This window comes from Aspergillus ambiguus, assembly GCF_047715705.1.
Source record: "Aspergillus ambiguus strain CBS 117.58 unplaced genomic scaffold BDV59scaffold_8, whole genome shotgun sequence".
NCBI lineage: Eukaryota > Fungi > Ascomycota > Eurotiomycetes > Eurotiales > Aspergillaceae > Aspergillus > Aspergillus ambiguus.
The window spans coordinates 54363-79427 of NW_027395521.1; the positions used below are offsets into that span (position 1 = coordinate 54363).

Consider the following 25065-nt stretch of genomic DNA (forward strand, 5'->3'; position numbering starts at 1 on the left):
TGAACATAGATACCAGCCACTTAGCATGATGTAGTACGAACTGGGCGTATGGATCCCACTCTTGCATTGTTATCACTTGAATTGAAAATGAGCTCTCTGTGTAACTGTATCTCGCGTGCTTGTTTACAGCAGGGAGTAAGGGGATCATTTGACCGCTAACTACTCGGAGTATCGTACTGAATATCACGCGTAGTATATTATATAAATCCAGGGAAAAGCCTTCCACCAGTATTATAAGTGTTCTTGTCTTTAATTTGGAACTAATCCGCATATTACAGTTAAGATACAAAAATGGAAAATCCATGGCTGTTCATGGCCCAAGATTATCATAGGATATGTTGTGTCCGACTATTACGTATCCCGTGATACTGTTTACAAGACCTCTGTTAGACCCTATATGCGCAATCAATAGGTTCATTTCATTTCCTCCTTTTCTTAGTGGATGTTGAAGCTCGTCTTTACGCAATCCTGTCCCGCGACGACGCCATTCGGCGACTACCGGGAAGTCGGCGATTGACTCACTGCGCGAATAGCCGTCGTCTATGCAGGGGGCAAAATGTACAAGTGATGTTATTATTCTCTTTGGTCAGACCGCCTCATTAATATGTGTGGTATTCAATCACCCAACTCTTGGTTCATCGGCCGGAAATAATTGGACACCTATCACACTGGCCAAACCCCGAAGATGAAGGATAGACCGACGCCGATCAACACGCCACAAAACAACGCCTTGCCTGATATTGTCGAACAGATCCACGGTAATCTTCGAAAATGTCAAGGGAACATTAGTTTAGGGACAATCATTCACGTAATGTTGAAATCTGGAACTGGACTGAAAAATGACGCGTTGTAGCAAGTAGGGTCCAAGAAAGCCGGCAATAAGTCGGGCGCGGGAAAATCATGTCCGTCCAAGTACCGCCCTATTGCGCTAGAAGACTGAGAAGGTCGTTCCGGATCAGTTAGTTGTGGTTCCGATGGCATGAACCGGTTTAGAGGGGTGGCATTCCATCTTTCGATCGAAGCCGACATGACCTCGGCTGCACACGATCGGAGGTACTGATAGGCAGAGTCGCCTAGTTCCCAAGTACGCCTGGTGCTTTTCAAGCAACCCAGGACTAGTGTTACGCGGTTGCAATGATGGTCGAAACAGTCTTCAGAGTGACTGGTGCAGGTAGCAACTTGAATAATCCCGCACAAGGCTAGGGCCGGAATTATGAAAGGTGTATGCTTTAGAACGTTCGGGCAAACAGATATAGAATCGGACACTCGACGTGACGCCTCCGTAGCTTTGATGCTGTGCACCATCCGTGTAAACGTAGAAGAGAGTTGGTTCGATGCCGCTGGCCAGAACTGGTCGCTATTAAGGCGTGCCAGCACTGGTTGCATTTCACTTCGCGGTAAATGCAGGAGCATGGCGGCATAGCCTATCGTCAAATGCGCCTGGAACATCATCTCGTCGATATTTCCGTAGGAATCAACAATATCGAGTTTCTTTGGGGGTAGATGGTTGATCCAGCTCACGAGTGCGTTCTCGACCGCCTGGAGATGGTCGCGATGGCAATCTTGAAGATGATTCAGCATGAGCACTCGGCATAGGACCATGGTAGCCTCGATACGATAGCTGAATGAAGAATAGACCGGATCATCAGCAGCAAAGATTCGTCGCCTGAAATCAAGTATCATATGCGGTTTTGGGACCTCGCGAGTCCCCGTATATAAGGATTCTTCGCAGGGGAGCGCTACCTCCGGGGCAACAGTGCTGCAGCGAAGGGTGATGGTTTTGAGGGGGATCGCCATATAAATTTCGGTGATATACAGCTCCCACCAGGTGCGTCGCATACTCTCGGCCTCAATGGAACACTCGGGATGCGCGGAACCTGCAAAATCCCGTCGGTTCATCCCTAGCTCCAGGGCCATGTCGATTGCTCGTGTCAATGCCTCCTGAGCTTCATATCCTTCCCCTCGAGCAGTGAGGACAATTGCGTAGATGAGCCAGGCTTGAACCATGCATGGCGAGCGATCGGGATTGGATGAAAGCTCAGCTGCCACTTTCATCTTGTACTCGCCACTTGGGCTAGAGCCAACATAGTGAGACCCAACAAAGTACACAACCAACTGGAGAAATAGAGGATAATTTCGTTCGCTGAATGCGCTACTCGGAACCAGGATGGGGTGCGCGGGATGGAAGTTTTCATAGTAAATCCGGGGGAGGCGGTCATCACTTGGCAGCCACGGCTTAGTTACCACGCTGGGGCGATGTGAATGACTCCCAGTGAGCATTGTCGGCCATGACGCTCGCTCATCGTCGACTTCCGGGAGATCAGGGTGGGGTAGTCCCTGTGATGAAGAGGTGTTGGTGGGAGTTGGCGGCTGAGCAGAAGCCGCCAGGGGAGCGGTGAGAGAATACCCGGTCTCCATATCATGGGCTGCAGTTGGACGTTGGGGAGTTGTAGAAGAAGCATGACCATGACGAGAGCTTTTCCGACGGCCTCCCCGGCGAGATGGCATATACTGGCAGAGAAGTCCACCCTGTTGACAGCGGGAGCAGGAGGGTCGCTTTGCATCGCACTTGAGATGCTGTTTCCTGCATTCCGTGCAGGCTAGCGCGGTCAGACCATTCTCCTTGGTCAGCCGAACCGGCGGCATATTCAAAGAGGAGAATAATCTTGGATTTGACGATCTTGCTGGGAGTGGTGGTTAATGTGGAGGAATCGGAGTAGGTAGAATGGCTGAAGGCGACGGAATGAGTAATGGAATGAATCATCCCTGCCGCGGACCCAACGATAGGCCTGTATTCTCCGTGAAATTCTATATACCTCCAGATCCATGATATACATTTAGATTTAAGCTATAGGATGAAACTGTATTGCTCTAGTTCTGTCCTCTGTCTTTCTTTTACATTTATACAATTTTGCGAAAACTCACATGTTCATGAATACGCCCTTTGGTTGACATCGTCCAAGCCCCGCACAAAGGCCGGCGGTCCCCGAAGATAAGGAAACATTTATCAACGGGACAATTGGAGAGTTCGCACTTGCATCACCTCAAGATCGCTCTGGATTATATCCTCGTCCTGTTAAAAAAATAATCACTACCATATATTCCAGCAATGTCAGCTGTAACTCCTTTCGGAGCTCCAATGAGGAAACATTTCCTGTTCGATCCAAGCTTCTTGAATCTAAACCACGGTAGGGCCATATGAGAATTAGATCTGAAATACTATTCTAAAAATTGCAGGCTCCTTTGGAACATATCCGACAGCCGTTCGAACAGCCCTGCGTCAATTTCAAGATGATGTTGAGGCGCGCCCAGATCCGTTCATTCGTTATGTCACACCGGAAGTTCTGGATAAGTCCCGAGAAGCCGTGGCAAATATGCTGAAAGTTCCCCGGAAAGAGTGTGTCTTTGTCAAGAATGCTACGACCGGAGTAAACACCATTCTTCGGAATATCCCCTTCCAACCTGGCGACGCCATAGTGTATTTCGAGACCGTCTATGGTGCTCTTGAGAAGGGTATCATTTCTTGCATTGAGTCGACCCCCCTCCAGGCTCGGAAAGTCCACTATCAGTGCCCAATTAGTCATGATGAGCTGATTGAGCGCTTTCAAAATGTTATTCGGACCACGAGGGCTGAAGGATTAAACGTGAAAATCGCGCTCTTTGACGTGATTACGAGTTTGCCGGCAATGCGATTCCCTTTTGAGCGGCTTACTGACATATGTCGGCAAGAAGGAATTCTGAGCCTCATTGACGGTGCTCATGGTATCGGCCAAATTCCCCTGGACCTAGGAAATCTGCAGCCTGACTTCTTTACAAGTAATTGCCATAAGTGAGTCTTCCCCGTTACTTGACCAAACGTATGTACTTTTTGATGCTTATTATTTTTCAACTTGTAGATGGCTTTTTGTTCCACGAAGTTGTTGCGTTCTTTATGTCCCCGAGAGAAATCAGCATCTAATCCGTACTACAATGCCAACTTCTTGGGGGTATATTCCTCCTCCGGATGCCCCTGAGACTGCTCCCTCTGTTATGCAGAGCGGCGACTCAACTAAAACCGCTTTTGAGAGTTTATTCGAATTCGTCGCCACAAATGATGACACACCGTACTTTTGTGTCCCGGAGGCATTGAAGTTTCGTAACGAGGTGTGCGGTGGGGAGCAAAAGATCTATTTTTACCTAGAAAGATTGGCGAATGAGGCTGCAAACCTGGTAGCCATGCTCCTAGAAACAGATGTTTTGCAGGAACCAAATTTAGGCCCAGGAGAGCAAAGCCAGCTTCGACGCTGCGGAATGTCCACTGTCAGATTGCCTATTGCCACGAAAGATCATTCGACAACCGGAAGGCCGTCTTATTATGTGTTGCAGGAAGACGAAGTCGGACCTACAGTCAACTGGTTTCAAACTACGCTCAGCTACAAGTATGGGACCTTTGTACCCATTTTTGCGCATGGAGGCTGGTTGTGGACGAGGCTTAGTGCGCAGGTGTACCTTGAAATACGGGATTTCGAATGGCTCGGTGGTATTCTGAAGGAGATGTGCAGTGATATCAAGAAAAGGGATCGTAGTCCTTAACCACCTACAACTCGTTTAAGCCAAGTATAAGTCAAAAAAATACTTGATTTTGAAACCTATCTTTCAGTCCCAATCATGATCAATCCCTAACTCCAGGCTCATATGAGTCCAACCGTTCATATTTCCTTTCGGATCTCTTGCCTTCATCCCCTTTATGCAGGTCATCAAGGTATTTCTTGAAATCACTGGACAATTGAACAACAGCCCGCAGATGGTTATCAGTAATAACGATCTTATTTTCTTCGTCCTTGATAGCCTCGAATTCCGCAAGCGCGACAGCAGTTTGAAAGGCTGCACACGTCAGTGACTGATATGCCCGTATGTGAACTTAGCTTACCATTTCTTATCTCTCTCCCATTCCACTTCAGAGCACGCACTTCGGCACAGCGGATATATTCTTTTGCGTCAATATTCAAGCGAATATAGTCTCCTCTCTCCCTCGCAAGCTTGTCAGTGAAGGTCTTCCACACCAGCTGCCGCTCTTCAGTCGTAAAGTCAGAGTAATATAGCTGTACATGGATCCGGGATATAAAAGCATCATCGAAAGTTCCAACTCGATTGGTGGTTAGAAACAAGATGCCATCATAGAATTCAAGTGCCCGAAGAAATCCTGAGGTAAGTTTAGTTTTATTGAGCCCCCATTCCCAGCACCAGATGTCTCACCTGCAACCAAGCTGTTTCGGGTCAAATCAGATGTGGAACGGCGTGCCATAAAGACATCTGCTTCATCAATGAGAAGAACAGCATCCCAGCTTCTCGCCAACTTGAAGTTCCGAATGAGATTCTCTTCGATGGCATTTGGATCAGTTCCTATATCACTGCATGACAAGGTCATAAGTGGTCTTTGTATGTATTCGGCGATACATTCTAAAGGGCAGGGCGTCAGATAACGTAGTCGGAGGAGCTCAAGAATGAAACGTACCGGCAGTGCAAGTCTTGCCAACCCCTGGTCGACCGTGCAGAAGGAATATCAGCCCGTGTCCTTTCCCCCTTACAAAATCTGCTGCCCAAGGCGGCCTCTCCATCTTGTCCCCATCTTTATTAACCCTTATAAAACTCTTTGAAAGTGCTTTCAGAGTCTGTACACGAGCAGAGTTCATAACCAAGCTATCAATAAGGGATTCGTTAAACTGTGGTTCTGAGAAATGTGCCACATGCAGAAGTTCTATAATTGCATGGTTAGCCTTTATAAGGAATCCGTATAATGTAAATTCTAGAGGTCAGAGCCCTACCCCAAGTTCTTGTTTTGAAAACATACGCCGGAATTTCCGTCGGGCAAAGGAGATAACCATGAGGAGTCAGGGTCTTTGTAGATTGCAAAGCTATATCATTGTAATCCTCGAAGCGACCTTTAACTTTTCGTTGGGTCTCCTGTGCTCTCTGCTTACAGACGGAACATTCGCAGTCTGTGCTCCATTTCCTGTCATCGGATGAGTCCATGAGCCGTGGTTTGGAGTCTGGAAACTGTGCGTAAAAGCTCGCTATGTCTGATACAACCAAACCGTTGACCTTTGCAGTTTCTAAGCTCAAGGATAAAACTTTATATCTTGGGAAAGAATCTTACCTCGTTGTAAGGGAACCTTGCCGTGGGACCCTTAAATTGCTGGCACTGTTTTCTGAGAAGCTGCCAGTATTTTTCTCCAATCTTAATCCTCTCGGCCACCATTTCATCGTTCGTGAGGTTAGTCTCATCAATGAAACGGGTTGCATCGGCCAAATTCTTCTCTCCGTCCCATTTCTCCATGCCGGAGTAAAAGTACTTTCTACCCAAGTACCGACCGTCGAATGCCATTCTCCAAACGCAAATGTCCCAAGAGGTAGATGGAGTTTCGAACACACCACCAGTTACGGAATGTATAACACAGGATTCCCAATGTTGATCCTCTCGGTACTTCTCCAGGCATGTTGCGCCGGGCTTGTGTGCTACCCAGTACCATTCGAATGTATAATTTCCTTTTTTGTTTCGCTCCTTTTCGGTGTTGACCTGCTCCATGACTTGTTCGTCGAGAAACCTTAGAAGCACACCTATGTGCTCATAGGCATCTTTCTCTCGAACACACAAGACACTTGGCTCCTTCGCTGCACATTCCTCTCGGAAATTCGCAAGCTCTTCATAGTAATGAACGAGGATAGCATATGGCCATTTCACGATGAAGGGATCAGCGGTCAGGTCATGTCCTGGGTAGTAGTCAACTACTGATTGAAGAGCATTCAAGACAGCTGTTGAATGGATTTCGATGTGGTACTCAGGAGCTAAGTGCGTCATAGTCGATCGCGTTTTGCTGCCAGAATTTGTCGGATCCGACTCTCTTACCCGTATAGTTTTGACAAAATCGAACACAGGTCCCACTGACGAAGTTCCGTCACTTTCAAAGCTTGGGGCTTCAAATCGACCGATCACTTCATTTGTCTTACGTTCGCGATGCTCGACTGTGTATCGAAACCAAGCCCGCGGCTTGTTCTCCGCCGCAGCTCCGCTTTCATCCTCGTGGCTATTGGTGGTTCCATCACCGCAATTGTTGACCTCCATCCCGGGCTCACTCTTCTTCCCAGATGGTTTGTCATGTGTTTCGGGGTGTAGCTGAGTTTCGTCCATGTGGCCGCGGATGCAACAGGATATTGTCGAAGATTGGAAGACGTAGGACATCACAATAAATAAGTGAGGGGTATGGGCGATGGTCAGCACCTAACAAAACTTGGAAGTAGCGCAACTTGTAGCCTTCCTCATAATAATCCACTCTTGTTTTTCGTTCGTTGGTCATGCGGTGTTTTGATCGGAAAGCAATCGTGCACACGGGCAGGGCCGATGCGGCCGCACCACGTATTCTGCACATCTACCAGCAAATAGGGAGCAGCTTATTTGTGTTTGGCTGCATACACTACACAGAATCCCTGCTGCTTACGGGCTGAATTTGGGGGCAGTGCTGGGTTGGCGCTAATGAAAGGCGGGCCATCGTATTCTAAGCCTTATCATCCAGCTGTTAACTAGTTAGTTAGAATGGGGTTGCTTACACCACAAGTACGCCTGCTCAGGCGGCCCTGAAGTAACCTTCATCCAGCCATTTCAACAAATACAATCCCACATGCCCGTGATACCTGGGGGAAGTACAAGCAAGAAGTGATCATGGATGATGTGCGAGAGTCGCGGAGACTGGTACGGATCTATAGCTGGGACGTTGAGGAGAGAATACCACCGCAGAGCGACGCTCATCAGCTAGGGAAAGCTTTGATCGAAGATCGTGGCGATCATGAGACCCTAACAGCTCCGTGGAGGAAGTTTTTCGAGAACCAAGAGCTAAATCAGGATGACCGGTGAGCAAAACATCAAATTTGACTATACACTCCAATAGTTTATCACTCTCATGAGTTCTGCTTTCCAGAGACCCTCTCATGGAAGCTATCTCAGTCGAATCCACAAAACTTCGAGAAAAGTGGTTAATCTTTCGGAATAATTGCCCGAAAGAAGACAGGCTCGATTTAAGCAAGTCAGAACCCACGACTGAAGGGGTGTTCGATATGGTTAACGAAATGATGGTATCATGGGGAGCGAAGCGTGAGAAAGGCCGACGTGGAAGAGCAATAAAACTATTCCATAACTTCTGTTGTAAGTTGGATTCACACAGCTCCCTGATGAAGCTACTTCCAGAGGGGAATGTGTACGTCTCGGTCTTTTCAGGGACCCTCGGCGCTATTATAAAGGTTAGAAAAATTGCAGATGAACTGCAATTTGCCAATATTTTGAGAGTACTGACGGTCTATAGGCTAGTGTAAATCATGAAGCCATTGCGGAAGGCCTTGCCTCTTCCCTCTGCCAAATCAGTGAGCATATCATCCGGTGTAAAGCAAAACTCGAGCTTTTCAAAACGAAAGCCATGCTTGAGCTGGTTGTCGACCTCTATGCGCATGTTTTTCTCTACCTTTCTAGTGTTATGGACTGGATAATGGAAAAACGGCATAGGAGATTGCTTGACTCATTCAACGAAAACTTCAGCAAGCGATTTAGCAATGAGGTATCAAATATTAGCCATAAGGCCGAAGAAATCCGCAGGAGGGCTGAAATTGGCTCTTGGGCGGAAACCCGATCTATAAGGTTAGACGTGGAGGAGGTAAAAAGGGACGTCAGGCTTGGTCTAGAAGGGACTGCCCGAAATCTTGCAGAAAGACGATATTTCGAAGATCAAATGATAAGAGAGGCTCAAGAGGCTCAAGAATATCGAGAGCAGTCGAGGATCATGTGGGCACAATTATCCGGGTTCGTCAAGAATATGCTAGCGGCAGGAGCCATGGAGTCTATACAGGGCAACAAAACCGTTTACATACCTCTGCAGCTATCACTTGTGGAGCCAAGAATTATGGACGTCTCTACTACAGGTACCTCTAGATGTTGGGATAGCAACAGAAAAGTACTGACCAGCTATTAGAGTCACGTTGGACCTCATATACAGTATCTTTGAACTCCAAGGGCCTCGAAGACTTTTTCCATAGGGATCGACTAAGGTTCATGGTAGAACATACGGAGCCCGTAATGATTAACCAGGATACACTTTTGAGTTTGAGTGAATGGTCGGCATCAGTCACCCGTCGAGTGCTGTGGTTGAAAGGCCCGGATATTGAAGCCGAAGAGATTGACAACCCTTTGTCCATGCTAGCCGCTAAGATAATCGATATGGCGCAAAGATCCGGAGTTCCAGTTATCTCATACTTTTGCGAGATTCGACGAAATGAACCATTGCGGCCAGGTAATACAAAGGAAGTACAAGCAACTTTGAGTCTTCTATATGCCTTGATTCGACAGCTGGTCGAACTATTGCTCCCTGAATTTGATGCTGCTAGCGATCTCTCTGAGAGTCGGTTTGACCGTCTCGATGGGACTCTCAAGTCTTGGGAACATGCTATTGCACTTTTGCGAGATCTTATTCATCTTGGACCCGACCCTGTTTTCTGTGTTGTTGATGGCTTCCACTGGTTAGATGATCCGAGTAGCTACTGGCACCTAAAAGCTCTTTTGGAGGTTCTCCTAGGGGGAAAGCTAAAGGTACTCTTCACAACCGCTGGACGGGCAGCTTGTTTAGACGATGCAATATCATGCTCGGACATAGTGGAGGTAGAAGTTGACGGATATGACTGTGAAAACACGGAATTGGATGCTCAATTCATAGTTAACAGATAGAATACTTAAGAACTCCGCATTTTATCTGCACGTCTCATGACATTCATTGAAATGGTTTGACAGTTGCGATTGTTGCTTACGGCCTGATAAGAGACATAACTATTTCCACAATAATTTTTGTAGATGTTCATCTTTTAACGGTGTCTCCATTGATGGAAAGAGAACTGACTCATGCAAGGATGCTGCATGCAAAACAAAGACATTATATACAATGAGGACAATTTATCAAAACTCCTCTCGCTAATAACCAGTATTAAAAGAGGAAACGTATTGCCTATAAAAACGCAGCCCGGATGCGTCTGCGGATCTCTCTGCCCATCCGAACCCGCTCTGCAACAGCACCACCCCGTCCTTCGAGGACGGCCTTATTTTCACTAGCTCTCCTGGCCAAGAAAGGCAAACATTCCATTAAGTCACCGTAACTCATTGACTAGAAACAATCAGTGTCGAATAGTACATGTGCAGTAACCGAGTTGTGGGACTCACTTTTACCACCAGCGGAAGCTTGTCCTCAGCCGCTACCGAGCCGGTTATTCTATTTGTGAGGTCATCTCTCATCCCTGAGTAACGAGATCAGATTAATATAAAACTACAGCTGGACTTATTGGAGCATGGTAAATGGCTTACCGTAGAGCTGTGCGAATGCGATGCTGCCAGCTGTTTCCGAAGAGACCAGAAGCTTTCCATCGTTGCCTTGTCTCCAAGCCAAACCGTATGTCTTCAACAACTGAATTGCCGTGTCAACACTGACCGAATTATGAGTTGCAAGAACAACGGCCAGTTGTGATTTGCCTGTTCGCTTTATCTGGTCAGCAACTGTAGAAATGGCCTTTTCAACCCCGTAATTGTAGCTCCGATCGGTTTCAGCCTTCGTCGACCACACGGGACCCAATCTGTTTCGACCTTCCTGTGCCCATCGCACAGCCTCCGTATCCATGTAGGCCCCTCGAACCTGTTTGAAAAGCAGTTTATAACCCTTTTCCTCCGCCCGACGGATCTGCTGGTCTAGAAACTGAGGATACCGACGTAGGTAAGCCTGAAAAGACGCAATGCATGTCGCTGGCCCATCGAAGGTGTTATATTCTTGCATCAATTGCTCGGTTAGACAATCAATGACAGGCTGGTACCACGTCTGCTCTGCATCGATAACGATACGAACATTGTTCTTTCGTGCTCTGCTGGCAATGGATCTCAAGGCGATCTTGAGATTCAGAAGCTGTTCACGGTCTGAATCTGTCACGCCGGGACCGTTCACAGCAGCGTCCCAGTCACCATCGTGCGTTAAACCCGGGTAAGGCACATCCTTATCCACTTCCTTTTTTTCCCTTGCCTGCAATATAGCACTTGAACCACGTGCCAGGGCGACAGGATGGGGCAACAGGCCGGTGACCTTGATTCTTACCCAACACCGATTGTCTCCATCTGACAAAGCTGTATCGGGCCAGTAAAGTTTCGCCAATTTCCCCTGAATGTCAATAGAATCGAGTACAAGCTTCGTTTGCTGGGCGATCAGATCGGGTTCTTTGCTCGAACCGTCCAGCTTGGCCTCTATATTATAACCAAGGAGAGTGCCGATCTGGTGACTGCGCAATGCATCAATTTTAGGAACACATTCTTCAGTTGTTTGCCCACCAAGAAACTGGTCAAAGAACGTGGACATGACTATGACGTGGGTGATGGCGGAGACGATAGGGATATTTGACAAGATATTATAAAGAGTCTCGCTACTGTCAACCCACGTCGGGGAAGAGCAAAATGCGAATGATCTGGCAATTATCGTCAGCACAGGGCTTGCATGTCCTTCAACCATGATATACTTACATCCAGCCGGAGCAAAGCTTGTGGAACGGGACCGTAGACAGCTCCGCCAGATCTAGGGGATCGTCCGGGAATTGGCTTGTATCCTTTTTCGTAGATAGCCATCCAACAATTGCTAACCCCGTCGCTCCCCCTATGCAGGCAGCAGTGCTTTTGCTCTTCGATGGTGCGTCCTTCCACTGGTCCTGATATCGCTGGAACCTGCGAACTTCACGTCTTCGCATTGAATCACATGTAAACCGTCTGTAAACAGTAGCGATTGGGGGTCTAAGGGGTCGTCTGAGTGCTTGGCGAGCGAATTTTTGGTTAAGATGTCCCGGCATCTCGGTATAAAAGTGGTAATGATGTGAAGAAAGCCAGAGAGTTCATAACCAAGATGTATTCAGGCCCGCCGCCTTATATTCGACAGACAAAAAGGTACAACGTTCGTCTCAGCTCGACATATCCGGATTATCGGTACGTCCACTGAAGCCGAATAGACTATTCCTGCTAGGATCTCGGACCGAACGACAATTCCCGTCGTTGAGGACCAGAAGGTTCGGCCCGAGGAAAACTGCGTAAAACATTTAGACTAGGAATCTTCAATCATGTCTCAGGTTATCACACGAGTAGTGACAGATAGCACTGTATTCAGATGTTGCTGCAACATCGCTACTCGATCATATATGACAAGGGTGTCCTAAAAGCCGGCCAGCTCGTCTGAATCCGGAGTAATATTAGATGCCCTATCGAGAACTGCCTACACGTCCTTACTAGCTTTAGTGTCTGTCGTTCAGGAAATCCAAACCGCCGTGAGACCAACGTAGAAAAACCATCATATGTACTGAGTGTTCATGAATGATCATGGCGGCAACATGATTTATTTATTCCTTTTCAAGGGCACTACTGCACGGCAAAAACACCTATCCCTGCTCATCTAAAAGCCAATTTTTATAAGCATGTTTCATGATACCGGACCGTAAGGCTGACACCAGCTGGAAAAGAGTGACAACAGGAAAGCAGGTTGTAGCATCCTTCTAATTACCGCAGGTGTTACTATCCTGGACCATCCGATAGTGGATGTGACGGTTCCCTTATTAATCTCTAGGCTTTGGATATTATTCTTTATCGGTGCCGTTTCGCGTCCCACTTTTGGGGGCATTGTTTGTAAATTATTTGAGTTCAGAATCTAGTCTAGGAAAGGAAATAAAATCCACCGAGAATGACGAATATGGTGTTCATGAAACTGTTATTTGACCCAGAACCATCCCCGCACGGGTACAAATCCCGGCCGCTAGCTGTCGCCGGCAATGCTTACCGAGTTCTTGATAACGCTATGTGAATAGCCATCTTTAGTTTTTTATCATTATCCTCGCGGCTAGAAAGAAACATATCAGTTCCTAATAACCGAGAATCAGATTCAAAATGGTTGTCCAAGTGAGGCAGTACCATCTCTTTCCAACAGACCTCATCCCCAACTCACCTCGGCCACTACTCCACTACAAGAACGTTCTGTCAAAGAAGCAGAATGTGTCTCACTGCGACCCCGCTGACGTCTGGGAGATGTTTACCAAGAACAGATGGGAGGTGCACTGGATATTCCGCTACGGGCCTACACAGCAATCTCACTATCATTCCAAGGCTCACGAGTGCATGGCTGTTCTTTCTGGCACTGCTAGTATCCGGTTTGGAGTTGCCGACACCTCGCCCGACATGGAGAAGAATACTTACGGTTCGGCTTGGGAAGAAGGTGGGGTTGTCCTAGAGGCTGAACCTGGTGACGTGTTCATCATCCCGGCTGGTGTAGCGCACAAGACGCACAATACCAAACCGGGAGCCGAATTTGCGTTGTTGTCTCCAGGGAGCGGGCATGGTATCGAGGCGGAAGATCCTACGAAGGCGCTATCAGAAATCAAGCTGGATGGATTTACAATGATGGGCGCTTACAACGGAGGTGACTGGGACTTCATTGCGGCTGGAGGAAATTTCGAAAAAGTGTGGGCTGTTCCAAAGCCACAGTATGATCCTGTCTTTGGTACCTCCGAACAAGGACTTTGCAGGATATGGCGTGGAAGTGACGCAGTTCCCAAGGCTCATCTATAAGTGGCGTCGTTGTGCATATGATTTAAATAACAGCACTATCTTCATTATATGCCTGTAGCATCACTTTATTCTGCTGAAGTCCAGATAATGATTGATTACTTTGAAATACCTATAACAGCAAAACGAAAAAGCGATACACTGGCTCGCTGTAGTTGGAAAATAAAACGAATGGTTTACGGCGTGCTGGCCATGTCGAAGTTTTAGGGAGGACATTATACCCCATAAGCCCATATCCATACCAACTCTCTTCTCAACCGGGTCATAGAAGAGGAGTAGAATTCGGTTGACATTCTATCTTGTCAGTCGCCCGAGGTGGGGAGATAAAGACCGTCGGGGTGGATCTCCGAGACTGAAGGCTAATAAATGCGGGGTTATAGAACGACAAACACAGTCACCTCCACAGACGCCGTTGGCAATGATATGGTTCAATTTCTTGGTTAATTCTCTCGGTCCGATTGGGAGATACCGAGGGAAAAGTAGGAAATATGAATCGATATAAGATGGTTGTGGATGAGCTGTTGATGTCTGTACAACAGACACAGCGAGTACAGCGTCCAAAACTATGTCTTTCATCACAGAGACATCATATATTCCTCATACCGGTACCCATCGAGAAACAGAGAAGCGCTCCACGGGAAGTTGTCTTCCACTCAGTTACGTGCAGAATGTCGAATTCCCGGATGGACAGGATAATATTATGCCCTATTCGGCCTCCACTAGCTATGGGGAGAAGGCAGGCACCTCCTCCATCAGGAGTGATCCGTTGATATCTGAACGGGCCGTCGACGAGCCTCGGCCCCTTAAGGTCATTTATATTGGTGCAGGTGCATCGGGCATTATTGCGGGAATCCAGTTTCGAAAAGCTGTCCCTCATCTTGATCTCATCATCTACGAAAAGAATGCTGAACTTGGGGGCACTTGGTATGAGAACAAGTATCCGGGTTGTGCATGCGGTATGTACGACGTTTGGTGAGGTCAACATAATGAGACAAAGTATTAATATGTCTGCTAGATGTTCCCTCACATTCGTACCAGCTGAGCTTCGAGTCATGGACTGGTTGGAGCCAGTTCTTCTCGGGCGCAGACGAGATTCTCCAATATTGGAAGCGGGTGGCTGAAAAGTACAACTTGCGGGAACACATTCGTTTCAACCGCCAATGTATTGGAGCGAGATGGAATGAGTCCACAGGGAAGTGGTTCGTGCAGATGCAGAACGTTGAAACGGGCGACACGTTCGAGGATTCTTCTGATGTGCTCATGACCGGCACGGGACAACTTAATCAATGGAAGTGGCCATCTATCTCAGGACTGCACACATTTGAAGGATCCCTTCTGCACAGTGCTAATTGGGACGAGAGCTTTGATGCACGAGACAAGAAAGTAGCCGTAGTGGGTGCCGGCAGCAGTGGCATCCAGATCGTGCCTGCGCTTGTTGACAAGGTACGTGGCATGGACCATTACATTCGCGGGAAAACATGGATTTCAAGCCAGAACAGCAGAAGCCGGGTGAATGCACGAACGAATGGTCAGGGAGGTAACTTCGCCTATACTGAGGAGGAGAAACAGGCCTGGCGCCGTGACCCAGAATCCTACATCCGCTACCGCAAACAGTTGGAGTTTGACATGCAGACGCTCTATGCCAAATCGCAGCGCGGCAGCAGGCTTCAGGAGGATGCGCGAGTTCAGTTCACTGCTGATATGGAGCAACGACTGAAAGGAAAACCCAATCTGCTGGACCTGCTTCTCCCAGACTTTCCCCCGCTGTGCAAACGTCTGACTCCCGGACCCGGCTACCTTGAAGCTTTGACATCGCCTAAGGTGAATGTGATTGCTACCGCTATAGCCCAGGTGGATAAAAAGGGCATTATAACCGTCGATGGCGTCCACCATCCTGTCGACGCTATCGTGTGCGCCACAGGGTTTGAGACTGACCCCAGCGGGGGATTTCCGATTCGCGGCCGCAACGGCGTGAATCTACGGGAACGTTATGCACGACGCCCAGAGACCTACTTAGGCATGTGCACTGATGGATTCCCGAACTTCTTTCAGTCTTTGGGGCCGCATCAATTTCAAGGTGCTGGGAATCTGTTGATTATGATGGAGCAGGTCCACCGGTATGTTGGACAAATTTTGGCCAGGATGGCCTATGGCAATATAGGCTTGGTGGAGCCGAGGCCAACACATGTCGAGAACTTCACCCGTTTTACCGAGGCGTATTTCGAAAGGACAGTCTACAGTGCGGAATGTGCTAGTTGGTATAAATCCTCGCCCCCAGCAGCGTCATGGGAGGAGCGCAAAAGAGGACGAGTGACCGCTCTGTGGCCTGGGAGCAGCCTCCATGCCGTTCGAACGCTACAACAGGTCCGTTGGGAAGACTTTACTATTACACCATACGATGGGAATGCCTTTGGGTGGTTTGGGAATGGGTGGACGCTCGGGGAGAAGAGCCACGCTGTCAATGATGACGCTGTGAGCTGGTACTTGAATCATACTGGATTCGTAGATGAAATTCCGTTGAGAGATGGCAAATAGTCTAATATATAGACCTACAAAAACTGTTCTCAGTCCCAGTCAATGACATCGAGTGTTACCACACCTTGTTCCTTAGGTTCAATACTAGCAATAGCAGGAAGAACATTATGGCATTTCGTCCTATGTAACATATATTTACTGGCCTGGGGCCCTATATCATCTTTACCTTTCAAGGTCCCGTCCCTTTAAAACCATTTGTACGACCTCTAGACTCAAGAGACCTTTCAAATGGCAGCCGACAGAACCACGAAAGTGTATCTGAGCCTGGCCATGTATCGGAAACACTGAAATCAGCCCGTATCCCAGAACCGCCGATTTTCACCTAAGTTTACAATGCTATTATCTACGAAGATATCATCCACGGCCAGCTGATTGACAACAGACAGGATCTGGTCCGACAAAAGGCCCATCCCCTCCCCGTGAGAGCCCCAATCACTGCCTACCGAACCTCCGCGGTCCAGCGCCGCATCCAGATCATCTATCGCTTGTTCCTTGTGAGAGCCGTTCCGTGTAGGTGGGTCTGGTGTAAATGAATTGGTGGACAATCTGACTGTATCACGTAGATTTGAAAGCATACGGTCCAACTCGTCCAGCTCAGCTTGACGGAACAAGGCGATGCGGTTCCCCTTCCCGATGAGATCGTGAAGAATTTCCCTCACAACCTCAGTACAGGGAACTTGAACCATTTCACGCGGAACAATAGTCGAGACCAGACGCAGGGCGAAGGCGGCAGCGAAGGTATACTCCAGATCAAACGGAAGGAAGGCCTCTACGCAAGGTCAGTCAAGCTACAGTTATATCGCATTTTCGCGACATACCCAACAAATTCTTTTCATGGAGCTTTCCCAAAATCTTAAGAGACTTGGCGGCCGCATCAACACAGGCTTGCACTAAAGCTTGGACAGTGGGAGATAGTTGGCGAGGCGGGATTCTCTTAACCGCACAATCCAGGCGTTCTAGAAGCAGGGAAAATATCAGCGGTCGGATTGTGATTATCACGCACTAGTACTATTGTCAGTATTCCCAGATAAAGAGCAAGTTAAGAGACCGAACCAAATGGTAAGACAAATTTAGTCGGGTGCTTATTCCAGACACAGCGTCCACGGAGTTTTTGAACCGCATCTGCGTGACCTGCTCCCACTCGCGAGAGAGACTAGCCATGTGGCGAAGACACGATTGGACTTTGCGGAGGAAGGGACTTTGTTGGCCTTCCTCCGGGCGATACACGGCTATCAGTGGTCAGCAATTGAGGCAATGCAGTGTAAACTAGGGCCCGTACAGCGTAGGACTCGTGCCATTGCCTGGGTAACCTTGACATGTAGAGTCAGGCCCGCCGCGCTCAGCGAACAGTTCTGAGGATCCCATAGAATTGCTGTGATATCTTCGTCGCGAATGGCACTAGGCACTCCTTCTGAGGCGGTAATTTTGTTTTCCAGAATATAGACTGTCCACCATATCCGGGTGCATCGATCAGCGAGTCTCGAATCTACGTCGCCGGGCAGGGCACGATGGAGGCCTTCGATCAATGCAATGCGCATGGCCTGTCCTATCTGTATGGCATTAGTTGGCGGTTGTAACCAAATCGATCACACCAGTGTACTCACATAACAGCTGCTGGAATCCCTCATGTCAACGGAGTAGAGATATAGTGCCACTGCCGCTAGTACTTCAATGGCGAGTATGGGGTCATCCCACACCTTCGTTAAATCGGGCAGTATTGACATTGCCCGGGTAAAGTATTGACAGCCAACTGGGTTCCCGTCTATTCTACACGATGGGGAGAGGAATGCCTCTCCTAGGGCGAGAATGACAAGATACTGTATATACCAGAGGCGAGAAATCTGGACTTTGAGGTGCACGTCTTCATAAAGTTCGTGGAGGTGGGAGACAAACTCCTCATCCTCAAAGAGCTGAATTATATCACCGAGGTGATATTTGACAGTGCTCATCAGATATAGAGCGTGTTCGTGGGATGGTAGATCGCTCACATCGGGGATTTCGCCCGACCTTGTCTCCTGCCAGGGCAACTGATAGGCATCTCCATCAGTTACGAGAGGTAGAGTGAGAGTCTCGCCGAAGCACACCGCAATCCGGTGAAGGACTCGATGAGTGAATGACCAACTGGACGTTGGCCCCTGGAAAACTGATATCGTCAGAAATTGTCTTACCAGTACACGGTCTGTAATACAAGTGAACATACACCAAGCGCGTTGGCGCGCACCAACGCGATGAACAAATGATGATGGGGACGCCAGTGGATTACGGTCCCAGAATGCATCCACTCCTCTGGCCTCCTCCGATTCCCCGTGGTCTGCTTCGTTTGCCTTGTCGACGTTGACTGGTATGTGAACTTCAGAGCTCGCTGGAAAGCGGATAGCAGTTAGGTTAGCTTGCCCTTGTTTATCGAGCGTAAGTGATGCTTAATTATTAATATGGATTGCTCACCCAATTGGGCTGACAGATCCAACAACCTCTCTGTCCTTGATGGCTGCGTGTCCAAGTGTTCACCCTCTCGGGGTTCGAGTTGTTGGATCTTGCGCTTTAAGGCATGAAACTCCCTATATGTAGATGGTCAGTCATTAACACCGAAGAGCGAAATAATTAACCGCTCTAGTAGCTCTAGTACATAGTCCGATAAACCTACCGCCGGGAGACCGATATTCGCCGGTCTTCGTGGAAAATGCATTCCTTTCCGAGCCGCTGGCAGCTGGTGCACGGCTGCGTTCCTGAGCACTTGACTTTTCGTCTGCGGCAATTCTGGCAACTAGCATGGAGGAGTTAGCGCTAATCCTTGAGGCGGTGGCTTCCAGGAAGGGTACATCATACGCGCCTGTGGCTCTTTTGGGAGTTTGTGCGGTTGGGGGCATCTTGTGGGATAACAGCAACGATTAAGTCATAGGAAGCGGGGGTACGATTATTATAAGCTACTAGCGCATACCATCCAGTAGCTCCCTACGTCTAGGCGGGGTTGAATAAGATAACGCCTTAATTGTCCATAGTTAGCCTGGATCCACTTGGTGATAAGGAGGGACCTCCGCCTACGGCTCGGGTGTGGGGGTGCCCAGTTCCCATCACGTTCGTGCTTACGCCGTAAGAAGTCAATACTTGCTAGAAAGTGTCCCGGAATCCAATATGAATGTCTGTCGCACTACTTATTAAAGTGGTCATTCTGTAGCAGGAAAGGCAGCTAGTCTTATTGAAGTAGCAATTTATACACAGCGCGCACCATCGACGAGAATCTCAACCCCGCTAATGATAGAGCTTGCGGGCTCAGCCAAAAAGAGGGCAACGTTCGCAACGTCTGACGGTTCGACCAGGCGGCCGATAGGGATGGCTTCGCATTTTGCTTTGATGATCTCTGCTGGGACAGGACCATCCACGACGCCAGCAAACTTGTTCAAGAGAGGAGTGTTTCCAGAAGTAGGGCATATAGTGTTGAAGCGGAGCTGGTCTCGGGCATACTCGAGGGCCATAGACTTGGTGGCAGATGAAACACCGGCTTTGGTAGCATTGTACCAAGTCTGCGTAGCACCGGGGCGGATTGCATTCTCGCTGGAGATTACGACGGTGGAACCAGGACCATTCTTCTTCATCTCTGGGATGAGAACCTTCGAAGCCAGGTAGATACTCCGGACGTTGACATTGAACAGACGATCAAACTCCTCCGCCGTAACCTCAATACCAGACTTGTTGGGGTACGACCATCCAGCATTGTGGACTACAATCGAAGGGGCTTGCCCGAATCGTGTCCTGGATGTCTCGAGCTGTGACGACGAGAAAAATCTCTTATTAGCAAACGGAAAAAGGTACTCTTGGTGGTAACGTGAAATTACTGCTTTTTTCCAGCTTTGCTCCTCAGCAACATTGGCTTGTATCTGGTAGGCTCGGTGTTCAGGGTAGCCCTGAACAGCGCCATCGACGGCCTGTAAGTCCATGCCCAGCACCAACGCACCCTCATGGATAAAGGTTTCCAAGATTCCGCGTCCGAAACCCTGGGTCGATCCCGAAATAAGTGCAATTTTTCCTTCGAGACGTCCGGGCATTGTAATGGCGGAACTTATCCGTATTGGCGGGATTGTATATAGATGAAGTGGACGCCAAAAAGAAATTTTAACTGACTGGTCATGAAATTCTATCCTTCCACATCTACACACTTATATTAAAATGGAATAGCACCTCGTCAAACATTGGCATCCATATCCTTTAGTTGACGGACCGAGACGCAGGCGGGGATGTCGGAGGTCGATTCCGCTGATTTGGCCTCGGGTCGGAGATGCTTCCCATGGTTCCCTTCTATCAGATATAGTATATGTGGCTCTGCTTGCCAGACCCTCCCATCTGTCTCGGCCCGTTTGATACTCATTACTCAAATCAATCAGCAAATCAATGGCACCATCAACTGCAACGCCGACCGATTTGCACCGTGCCCCCGTGTGAGTCTCCCATTGCCTCTGTGTCGATATGCGGCACTGCTAATTGTAACGGCGTTTCTAGGGCTTGTCTTCCATGTCGGAAAGCTAAAGTCCGTTGTCTGGTTTCGGCGCGACGAGACAAATGTGACAGATGCATAGCAAGCAACATCCAGTGTGCCTTTGTTCAGCCCAAGAGGACTAGGGTGCGGCACCAGCCGTATCCTCCGAGTTTGCAACGTGGCTCGAAGACTACTCTTGACCATGATCAAGTGGGCGTTTGCGAGCCTGAAACTCTTGACGTTCCATCAGGAGTAATCCCTGCGGGCGACCGGACTGATGTCCATCAAGCATACAGCAGCCAAAGGACAAGTCCAATGCACAACAGGCAGCAGCGGCGGTCGCAAAATGAGAGACCAGTCGTTACTAGCTCGATACGTGCAAGAATGATCGCGGCATTGACCACTCTCAAAGGTAAAAGAGGAGCACCGTTTAGCTTCATCACCTCGGGAGACAATCCCAGTTTCAACACGGGATCCGACAGGAACAAGCATCTCTCGCACAATATGCAAGGTGACCAACCGTGTGGGAAACCACAGACCACGCCTAATTCACTGAAGCTTTCCTGGCTTTTACGGCCCCTGTACATTGGCGCCGATCACGAGGCTACTAGTGATGATGAACCGCGCGCCGGGGGCATGGTTCGGATGCCCACCTACCTTTCATCTTTGACACTGGGGCAAACTATCACCGATCCGTTAGAGGGTGGTATCATTAGCTCACAGGCATCACAAGCCCTATTCGATTACTTCATGTTGCAAATGAATGCAAAATGGGAGTACATTCTCGATCCGCAAGTTGACAACCACTGCAGCGTTCGGTGTCGGAGTTCGTTGTTGTTTGCCACTGTCCTTTTCTGTTCCTCCAAATTTGCCAACTATATCGATGGCCACATAGTACCAGGCACAGATCCTTTCCTACAAAGTCGACTATGCAGTTTGTCCCGGAATCTGGTCATCAAAAATCTGGCGTCGGGCGACAGGTCGATCGAGACAATGCAAGCACTTTACCTACTAGCTTGCTGGAAAGATGCAGATGACGATGTATCTTACCTCCATAGTGGATACGCGTTTGGTATTCTCCGTGATTGTGACCTGGAATCAAGTGATGGCGAAGGATGGCAGGTAGCAAGGCGCAGAAGAACATGGTTGGCGCTGGTCCGGCAAGACAAGCAGCAGAGTTTGTTCTTTGTGAGAAAGGCGTCACCAAGCCAGGGGGATGATGATGTTTCCTTCCTAACGAACCCCGATGTCTGGCTACAGATGCAAAATGCGTTGCCCTTCGACTTCGTTGCCGCCTGCAGCGCGGACCTCCGGCGCATACAGTCAAAATTACGCGTTTTGGTCCGAGATGCCTCACCAATCATGCTACCATGCCTTCAGGAGCTCATGGATGCAGAACTGGCTTCGTGGAGGCTGAAGTGGAAAAACCACCTCCAGTGGCAGGACAAATCGCGGTCGAATTATCACCCTGCTGTTAATCCCGGATTGATTGATCCAGGAGGAGACCACCTTGCAGTGCTCGTGGAGGTATGGGAGCAAAGTGTGAGACTTAATGTTTCATCAGCCCTTCTTCGACAGAGTCTATTGAGATCGGTGACCTTGCCTCAACGTACGAATGGTCAACCGACAAATACATTATTGGATTTCGATCTGGCGAATATCCAGCAAGCACTCTCTCCAACCCTTCCGGGACTCAGCAGTAGTATCAAAGGCGCATTTGGCACACTACAGAACCTAATGAAGTTTCCGCCCCATGAGCTAAGACAGGCACCGGATACTATCATTTTACTTGCACCGAGTGCCGCCTTGTTCTTGTGCTTGCTACTATGCCTTCCTCCAGAAGGCATCCTTGGGTCAGCATTCCAGGTGACTGCGATTGATCTTATTCGAGACATTGCCCATCATATAGGACAATGTGTTCAATCGGCACATGATACTGTAGTTCTACATTCTACATACCTAAACTCGCTGGTGGAACTCTTGGACCCGGCCCCCTCACAGCTCTCTGCTGAGCAGCAATACTTCCGCATACAGCCAACATTTGACATATCACATATACATATTGGTACGAACAGCTCAGTTGTCAACGATCCGGCCCTGTAAGTAGCTTCAGGATTGGAGGACGGAATCAACGACCGCAATAATCATATACCTCAGACTGATTACCCGCTTAGTCCTCCAGGTGATGGTGACCAGAATTTGCACTTGCAAAACCTAGTGAACTTGCTGGATGGTGACCTCTTTTGGGACATGCTTCCTGGGACCGATGATACAAATACTAGCATTTGATCCACATGACCACAGTTTCCTTTTTTTGAAAAGAGGACAAATGAATTGTTGTATAACGATAACGAAACTCTGTACTTCGCGGTAACAATCAATTTGATTCCCAGGATCACAACTAGGACTAGCCTAGGAGTTGTCTGCACATGAGAAAGTTCTGGATACGTCTCCTTCTTTATACGATTCCTGGATGGTTAAGATCGTTGCGTATGTCCCTCCGATGATAATGAGGGCCCCTGAAAGTATCATAAAGCACGCAATCGCCAGCGCCACGGTGTCCTTCCATCCCTTCCGATATGACTTGAAACCCTTGCGGAGCCATGCGACGGATGACTGTTCGGTATCCTCATACTGGGTTCCTTCCGCGACCTTCGTCGGATGCTTAGCGAGGAAATATAGTAGCATAAATCCAGGTAGAATGTTAGTGAAAACCGGGTTCACAAGTGCGCCAACTAGGCTCAGAAAGTCGTCAAAAAAGGGCACGACACCCACAATGACGAACGCAAATATCACTGTCATGGACATGGATCCGCTCCAGACACACCAATGCGTGACGGTGTTGGATTGGAGGTGTCGCGTGCCACGAAGGATCCTGACGAACCAGTACTTTGCAGCAATGTGACTCCAAAGGACGGCCGTTACGACCAAGCCAGGAAATGCAACGCCGTATGAAATCTTTTTTATCAAAGGCCCAGCTGACCCCAAGGCTGGGCTTGCAAGAAACTGGCCGATCTTTCCGTATATGATAGAGGAAATGACAATATTGGTTAGGACGATAAAGCCCTGCCCACACAGGAGAGAGCGAGTGAATAGCTCCGGTTTCTCCATCTCGGCTGAAACAGAAAAAAAGGTGCCTGATGAGCCTAAAGCAAATAATTGATTAGATACTGCTGACATTGCCTGTGCGAAGGTTGCTTTGGGGAAGACGCGGATATCCAGCTCAACAGGACCTGTCGATGGAGCTGCTGCAGGTCGATTTTGGGTGAGACATGCGATTGCAGTGATCCAAATGGCGAAGATTATACCGGCAACTCCTATCCAACTGAGCCAGGACACCTTTTCTAGAGACCTGAATCCCGTCCCAATGAGAAAAGTGCCGACACAGGTGACACCAACAAAAACCATAGTGCAGGCGCCATGATCAGAGAGCGCATTAAGTGCGACAGAGGTGGTGAGCATGCCGGCTCCAGCCACCAAGGCGAGATAGATATAGTATATTGCACCAACTAACTCCCGCGCCCCCTTTCCAGAAAGTAACTCCGCAGCATCGCCGATGCTATGCAGCTGGGGATAGTATTGTCGCGCGTTCCCACACATATAGCCAGCAAACGTAGTTATCACGGCAAGAATGACGAAACATAAGATGCCGGGAAAGAATCCTAACACATGGAATGTGGATGGAAGACTAAGAGCACCAAGTCCAATTTGAAACTTGGTAATTAAGATGGCAGCGCCTTGCCATGACACAGCACGGAAGTCGACATCGCCAGTTTCTCGGCTGAACAGATCTTGATGTGCCTGAATTGCGAGCCCATCACATCCACCAGTTGACAAGTCGGGGCAGCCTTCGTCGTCACAGTCAGCAGTTGCGTCCTGGACCTTGTCCTTCTCGGCCTTATCCATAATGGCTGAACATTGAGGGTATGGTCGGATGATTAGGTTTGTGTGTTGACTTCGAAGGGACATGCGAGATATCTGTACCCCGTAGATTCTGGAGAACCGTCAAAACAGGGGGTGGGGATACCAGCTCGGGCCGAACGAGCCCCATAGACCCCAATAATCACAAATAAACGAATGAAGATAAGATGGTGATGACCAAGTTTCATGGAGATATTGACTGCTATATCGCGTATCTCCTAAGCTGGCATTGGCAGGGTCACAAAGTTATCACTTAACCAGTTTTGTACTGATATCAGGAATTTTTCTTTTGGCATATGGGTTTATAGGATCCCACTCAGCGCGTATCTAATTCACTTTATCGGCCAAGGGAGGGACGAATATTATACCACCGCACGGACAGCTTGACATGGTGTTCTCAAACCACATAAACGCCAGTGGTGTAACTAACGTGGACTGCAAAGTGCTCGTCGTATTGCAGATTCGGGGGTCGACCCTATGTATGGAAGGGAATAGGTAG

General features: G+C 48.5%; 10 protein-coding genes across 10 annotated transcripts; 5 read left to right on the plus strand and 5 right to left on the minus strand.

Moving 5' to 3' along the window:
- Positions 1–58: 58 nt before the first annotated feature.
- On the minus strand, positions 59–2717 carry BDV59DRAFT_174218 (Zn(II)2Cys6 transcription factor). The gene has a single exon (XM_073689044.1). It carries the CDS (start codon positions 2644–2646, stop codon positions 805–807), a length of 1842 nt encoding a protein of 613 aa, XP_073549731.1. The 5' UTR covers positions 2647–2717; the 3' UTR covers positions 59–804.
- A 213-nt stretch (positions 2718–2930) lies between these two features.
- BDV59DRAFT_174220 (aminotransferase family protein) lies at positions 2931–4616 on the plus strand. The gene is made up of 3 exons (XM_073689046.1): positions 2931–3188; positions 3238–3829; positions 3897–4616. Exons 1-3 carry the CDS (start codon positions 3110–3112, stop codon positions 4570–4572), a joined length of 1347 nt encoding a protein of 448 aa, XP_073549732.1. The 5' UTR covers positions 2931–3109; the 3' UTR covers positions 4573–4616.
- BDV59DRAFT_174221 (ATP-binding protein) lies at positions 4617–7306 on the minus strand. Its single transcript, XM_073689047.1, has 6 exons — positions 6137–7306; positions 5805–6081; positions 5495–5737; positions 5236–5439; positions 4910–5182; positions 4617–4863 (listed from the first exon to the last, which is right to left on the minus strand). The coding sequence occupies exons 1-6, from the start codon at positions 7217–7219 to the stop codon at positions 4652–4654; spliced, it is 2292 nt and encodes a 763-aa protein (XP_073549733.1). The 5' UTR covers positions 7220–7306; the 3' UTR covers positions 4617–4651.
- Positions 7307–7560: 254 nt separating this feature from the next.
- On the plus strand, positions 7561–9809 carry BDV59DRAFT_174226 (uncharacterized protein). Its single transcript, XM_073689048.1, has 4 exons — positions 7561–7884; positions 7953–8271; positions 8334–8943; positions 8994–9809. Exons 1-4 carry the CDS (start codon positions 7697–7699, stop codon positions 9740–9742), a joined length of 1866 nt encoding a protein of 621 aa, XP_073549734.1. The 5' UTR covers positions 7561–7696; the 3' UTR covers positions 9743–9809.
- Positions 9810–10016: 207 nt separating this feature from the next.
- Positions 10017–11784, minus strand: BDV59DRAFT_200230 (FAD-linked oxidoreductase-like protein; the record flags this gene model as incomplete). Its single annotated transcript, XM_073693529.1, has 4 exons — positions 10017–10172; positions 10229–10302; positions 10370–11508; positions 11564–11784. 4 exons carry the CDS (start codon positions 11782–11784, stop codon positions 10017–10019), a joined length of 1590 nt encoding a protein of 529 aa, XP_073549735.1.
- A 994-nt stretch (positions 11785–12778) lies between these two features.
- On the plus strand, positions 12779–13695 carry BDV59DRAFT_174228 (cupin domain-containing protein). Its single transcript, XM_073689049.1, has one exon. It carries the CDS (start codon positions 12965–12967, stop codon positions 13640–13642), a length of 678 nt encoding a protein of 225 aa, XP_073549736.1. The 5' UTR covers positions 12779–12964; the 3' UTR covers positions 13643–13695.
- A 509-nt stretch (positions 13696–14204) lies between these two features.
- Positions 14205–16174, plus strand: BDV59DRAFT_200232 (flavin-containing monooxygenase; the record flags this gene model as incomplete). The annotated part of the gene is made up of 2 exons (XM_073693530.1): positions 14205–14595; positions 14655–16174. 2 exons carry the CDS (start codon positions 14205–14207, stop codon positions 16172–16174), a joined length of 1911 nt encoding a protein of 636 aa, XP_073549737.1.
- A 193-nt stretch (positions 16175–16367) lies between these two features.
- BDV59DRAFT_211825 (uncharacterized protein) lies at positions 16368–19041 on the minus strand (the record flags this gene model as incomplete). Its single annotated transcript, XM_073695886.1, has 9 exons — positions 16368–16943; positions 16993–17176; positions 17228–17403; positions 17454–17724; positions 17767–18317; positions 18375–18460; positions 18646–18732; positions 18819–18938; positions 19001–19041. The coding sequence occupies 9 exons, from the start codon at positions 19039–19041 to the stop codon at positions 16465–16467; spliced, it is 1995 nt and encodes a 664-aa protein (XP_073549738.1). The 3' UTR covers positions 16368–16464.
- A 1383-nt stretch (positions 19042–20424) lies between these two features.
- On the plus strand, positions 20425–22934 carry BDV59DRAFT_211827 (uncharacterized protein; the record flags this gene model as incomplete). Its single annotated transcript, XM_073695887.1, has 3 exons — positions 20425–20607; positions 20669–22710; positions 22753–22934. Exons 1-3 carry the CDS (start codon positions 20561–20563, stop codon positions 22932–22934), a joined length of 2271 nt encoding a protein of 756 aa, XP_073549739.1. The 5' UTR covers positions 20425–20560.
- A 123-nt stretch (positions 22935–23057) lies between these two features.
- BDV59DRAFT_211829 (transmembrane amino acid transporter protein-domain-containing protein) lies at positions 23058–24551 on the minus strand (the record flags this gene model as incomplete). Its single annotated transcript, XM_073695888.1, has 1 exon — positions 23058–24551. One exon carries the CDS (start codon positions 24549–24551, stop codon positions 23058–23060), a length of 1494 nt encoding a protein of 497 aa, XP_073549740.1.
- Positions 24552–25065: the final 514 nt, after the last annotated feature.

What these genes read in the sequence shown, in the direction of transcription:
- BDV59DRAFT_174228 (XM_073689049.1), top strand. Translation starts at nt 12,965, where the DNA reads ATGGTTGTCCAAGTGAGGCAGTACCATCTCTTTCCAACAGACCTCATC.
- BDV59DRAFT_174218 (XM_073689044.1), bottom strand. Translation starts at nt 2,646, where the DNA reads ATGCCGCCGGTTCGGCTGACCAAGGAGAATGGTCTGACCGCGCTAGCC.
- BDV59DRAFT_174226 (XM_073689048.1), top strand. Translation starts at nt 7,697, where the DNA reads ATGGATGATGTGCGAGAGTCGCGGAGACTGGTACGGATCTATAGCTGG. An exon ending in GAGCTAAATCAGGATGACCG is followed by an intron (nt 7,885 to 7,952) that starts GTGAGCAAAACA and finishes TCTGCTTTCCAG; the next exon opens with AGACCCTCTCATGGAAGCTA. An exon ending in CCCTCGGCGCTATTATAAAG is followed by an intron (nt 8,272 to 8,333) that starts GTTAGAAAAATT and finishes GACGGTCTATAG; the next exon opens with GCTAGTGTAAATCATGAAGC.
- BDV59DRAFT_174221 (XM_073689047.1), bottom strand. Translation starts at nt 7,219, where the DNA reads ATGTCCTACGTCTTCCAATCTTCGACAATATCCTGTTGCATCCGCGGC. An exon ending in CCGAAACAGCTTGGTTGCAG is followed by an intron (nt 5,183 to 5,235) that starts GTGAGACATCTG and finishes AACTTACCTCAG; the next exon opens with GATTTCTTCGGGCACTTGAA. An exon ending in TGGGAGAGAGATAAGAAATG is followed by an intron (nt 4,864 to 4,909) that starts GTAAGCTAAGTT and finishes TGACGTGTGCAG; the next exon opens with CCTTTCAAACTGCTGTCGCG.
- BDV59DRAFT_174220 (XM_073689046.1), top strand. Translation starts at nt 3,110, where the DNA reads ATGTCAGCTGTAACTCCTTTCGGAGCTCCAATGAGGAAACATTTCCTG. An exon ending in CTTCTTGAATCTAAACCACG is followed by an intron (nt 3,189 to 3,237) that starts GTAGGGCCATAT and finishes TAAAAATTGCAG; the next exon opens with GCTCCTTTGGAACATATCCG. An exon ending in TTTACAAGTAATTGCCATAA is followed by an intron (nt 3,830 to 3,896) that starts GTGAGTCTTCCC and finishes TTCAACTTGTAG; the next exon opens with ATGGCTTTTTGTTCCACGAA.